Raw genomic sequence first — 3,410 nt, 5'->3', positions numbered from 1 at the left:
GTGGATCACATGCCGCTGCTAAAGGTAAGACAGATAGACCATTATACCAGCAGACTTTTTCTCGCATCGCCGCGGCCGCCAGACTCTAGTGCGCTAAAATTCATTTCCAGTCCAAACTCCCAAACAACTCTCATCTATTTTTATTTAAATTTACGCAAAGCATAATAATCCCCCCTCAAGCACATTTAGCACGCTGCTAAAACCGTTCTTCCTACTAATATGATTGGCAAATGTTCCATCGTTTGTCCGAAACGTTCCAGATATCAGAATTCGTGTTGGTTTATTTGACCAGACTCCACAAGAGGAACGTGCCTTTAACTTTTGGAAGAAAAAACCGCTCTACTTAGGCTGCCATTAGTGATATCACGTGTGAAATATACATCTGCAACTTGCAACGCAGCCTCTTCTACCCACGTTTTCTTGATTCCTGCTTCTGCCTGTCGATTATTTATCTTCTTATGCATCGCAAAACAATTTACATCAATTTACATTAGTAGGCGCTTGGAATGATCCAAGAAGTATCAGAGCTTCGGGAAAAGATAGATTGCAGTGGAAATTTTGGCGGTTTATCGGAACGGCTGAGTTTGCAAGCTATGTCGCCAAGTGAATCTGAAGGTTTCGATTTTCTGAGCGTTCAGAACGCCTGTAAAGAGGGAAAAGGCGTAACTGGCAGTACTAGCCCCGGAAAACTGCTAGCCAAGCCGAGATGTATGGTTTCATTTGCAAACTCCTTGAATTTGTCTCTCAATTTTATTTTCAGATAGCTTCGTGCAATATGCCTTCTTTCTTTAAATTTGTTTTCTGTTCTTGTTTTGGAAGAATGAATTTGGCTGATTTTGAATCTATCTTTGATGAATGCAACAGTACAAGATTTGTTGCGCATAAAACCGCAGATGATGCAAAAGGTGTTTTCTTCGATCGGACTTGCAGAGGACAGGAAAGCCGATTTCGCTCATGTAAATCATGAGGCCAAGGGCTTTAATGGACGTTCTGAGCTATCAATTCATGCTGAAATGATGGAACTATTTCCATTAACCACTGGTTTCGGTTTAAGTACAAAAGTTGAGGAAAAAGATATTGCCGTGCCTTTTGCGATCCGCCAAACCGATCCAGCGTCGAGGTATTTTTATGTCTAGACCTTTATATTTATGAATTCTTGATAATTAAGTTAAATAAAATGTTGGAAAAAGTTAAATGTGTTCTTTTGCACTATTTGCAACAGATCTGACCTTTAAATTTATGAATTCTTGATAATTAAGTGAAATAAAATGTTGGAAAAAGCTTGAGTTTGCGTTCTTTTGCACTATTTGCAGCAGATCTGTTCCAGCAAAAGCTCCGGAGCAGCAGTCCACAGGTCAACTCGCTATGTTTTATAACGGAATGGTGAATGTTTACGATCTGCCGGCTGAGAAGGTATTATTTTGATCCAATCAAGAAATATAATCAATTGACAACAAATTTCATGTATTTTTTTAGGCATTTTAGTACTTTTGGCCTTATTTGATTAATCGCAGACTTGTTCCATCTTTTTCGTGGCAGGCTGAAGCCATTATGAGGCTCGCCGGAGATAATAGCTCGAGTAAAACAATAACGCCTCAGATTAACTGCAATAAAATCAAACATTTACTGAAATCGCTGCCTTCCAACCCTGGATCGAACGCTGACAATGATGAAGATCCACCGGAAAGACTTGCCGCAGGTGAGACGCAGATCGTAGATATTTTATACTGAAAAATTGTGGCTAAGAGTATTGATAGAATGTGAGAGGGTAGAAAACAAGGTTTTCTGAAGTTAATTGAGGGCAGGTTTTGGGAATATTTCGTAATTTGGTAGAAGTAAGGTTAATTTTTTGTTTCTAAAATCTAAAACTTAAATAACAAAAATCTACCGTTTTGAAAATTTGAAGTAGAAAATTGTTTTTAACATTGTTTATTGTTTTGTTCTCAGGTCTGGAAATTGTCCGAAAATTATCTGTTCAACGCTTCCTCCAAAAGCGAAAGGAGAGGTAAGCAAATTGTAGATCTTTACAATCAATTCTTTATATCGAGTATATAGAATAGCAAATCCAACTAAAATTCATTTCCTGATAATTAGTTTTGTTTTTGTGCTTAGATGATTTAATAGGCAAATGTGTATTAAAGCGATTATCTGTTTTGGTGCAGAATCAAAAGCGTGGCTCCTTATACGAACATGAACACTGCGTCATCGCCTTCGAAAGCAGAAGACACTATCATCCTTTCGTTGGCTTGTCCCTCACATTGATTTTTAAATGTCGGTCGGTGCTTTTGACTATAAATGACACGACGCGACATTTTCTTTAGCAGTTGAACCGAACTGTTTTCGTCGACTTTCATCGGAGCGAGCGAACGCGTTTTCTCCCGAGTACAGCATGACTGGCTAATCGGGTGGGCTGCAGAAGAAGAAAGTCCTTTTTGCACCGGCTGTTTTTGTGGGCAACCAATATATGTAATATTATAGGGCTACGGGGCCATTAATGGGGACAGGCACTATATGTATGTGTCCAATAATGTATTTGTCTACCAACACTGTTCGACCCATTAGCACTGCCTCGCTCATTAATGACCTTATAATATTATTTATAACATTATATATATTAATGGCCATTTTTGTCTCACCATAATGTAATTGGACTTTTGTTCTTGAACCTACCAATCAATTTCTTATTGAACAACATATATTATTCTCTTTACATACACACTTATTTTTCCAAATTTATCTATTTAAATTTTTATTTTTATTTTTTCCACTAGAAAAATCGTAATCTTTCATTATGATTGAAAAATTACATGTTGTAGATGCTGTCAGCGTATGTTGTATTGTTTTTTGCCACTGAGGGCATTTCCAAAAACTTTGAGTTCATGTTGCAGTCATCACCACGCAGGGTGTTCAGTCACTATCTCATAAAATAGTAAAATAAAAAGCTATAAATATGTCTATCATCTACAATAGTTCCACATACACCACACAGGGTGATATGTATGAGCCATGCATATCCATAAAAAATAGAGCCAAAAAACTGTATTCTAGGGGCTCTCTACCCTGTGGTAGTTTTGATCATTGTAGGGCCGATGATAGTAACGATATTCATTGGAGCCTCTCTGCTCCTGTATCATCCACTCTCCTTGGGGAAGTACCGTGGCCTCCTTGGAAAGCCCGTCAGCACTGTTGTTATGTTCCCTGTAAATGTGATTACATGAAATAGTGTTAAACTGAGCTTTGAACAAATTCACTTCATCCAGAATATTACTGAGTGTGTGTGAGTGACAGACAGTAATATTATTGAACCAATTAACTATGATTTTTGAGTCACCATATATGTTTAAATCCATGCAGTTATGACCCAATGAAAAATGCAGTAGATGACGGAGTGTAATGAGCTCTGCAAAATT

At 37.8% G+C, this 3,410-nt stretch overlaps 1 protein-coding gene across 2 annotated transcripts; it reads left to right on the top strand.

Annotated features, from left to right (window-relative positions):
- The first annotated feature begins 380 nt into the window (after positions 1-380).
- On the top strand, positions 381-2,677 carry LOC149203128 (protein TIFY 10a-like). 2 transcript variants are annotated; one of them, XM_089400120.1, is made up of 6 exons: positions 381-708; positions 865-1,120; positions 1,317-1,413; positions 1,540-1,699; positions 1,948-2,005; positions 2,163-2,677. In XM_089400120.1, exons 1-6 carry the CDS (start codon positions 507-509, stop codon positions 2,260-2,262), a joined length of 873 nt encoding a protein of 290 aa, XP_089256246.1. In that variant the 5' UTR covers positions 381-506; the 3' UTR covers positions 2,263-2,677. The 2 variants fall into 2 exon arrangements, with proteins under 2 accessions (XP_089256246.1, XP_089256245.1); XM_089400119.1 differs by having other exon boundaries at positions 383-708; positions 1,314-1,413.
- The last annotated feature ends 733 nt before the right edge of the window (positions 2,678-3,410 follow it).

The sequence above is a fragment of the Pinus tabuliformis genome, chromosome 2_1 (genome assembly GCF_031772625.1).
Source record: "Pinus tabuliformis cultivar Carrire ecotype Pingquan chromosome 2_1, CPIR1, whole genome shotgun sequence".
Lineage (NCBI taxonomy): Eukaryota > Viridiplantae > Streptophyta > Pinopsida > Pinales > Pinaceae > Pinus > Pinus tabuliformis.
This window is presented reverse-complemented; position numbering and strand designations above follow the sequence as displayed.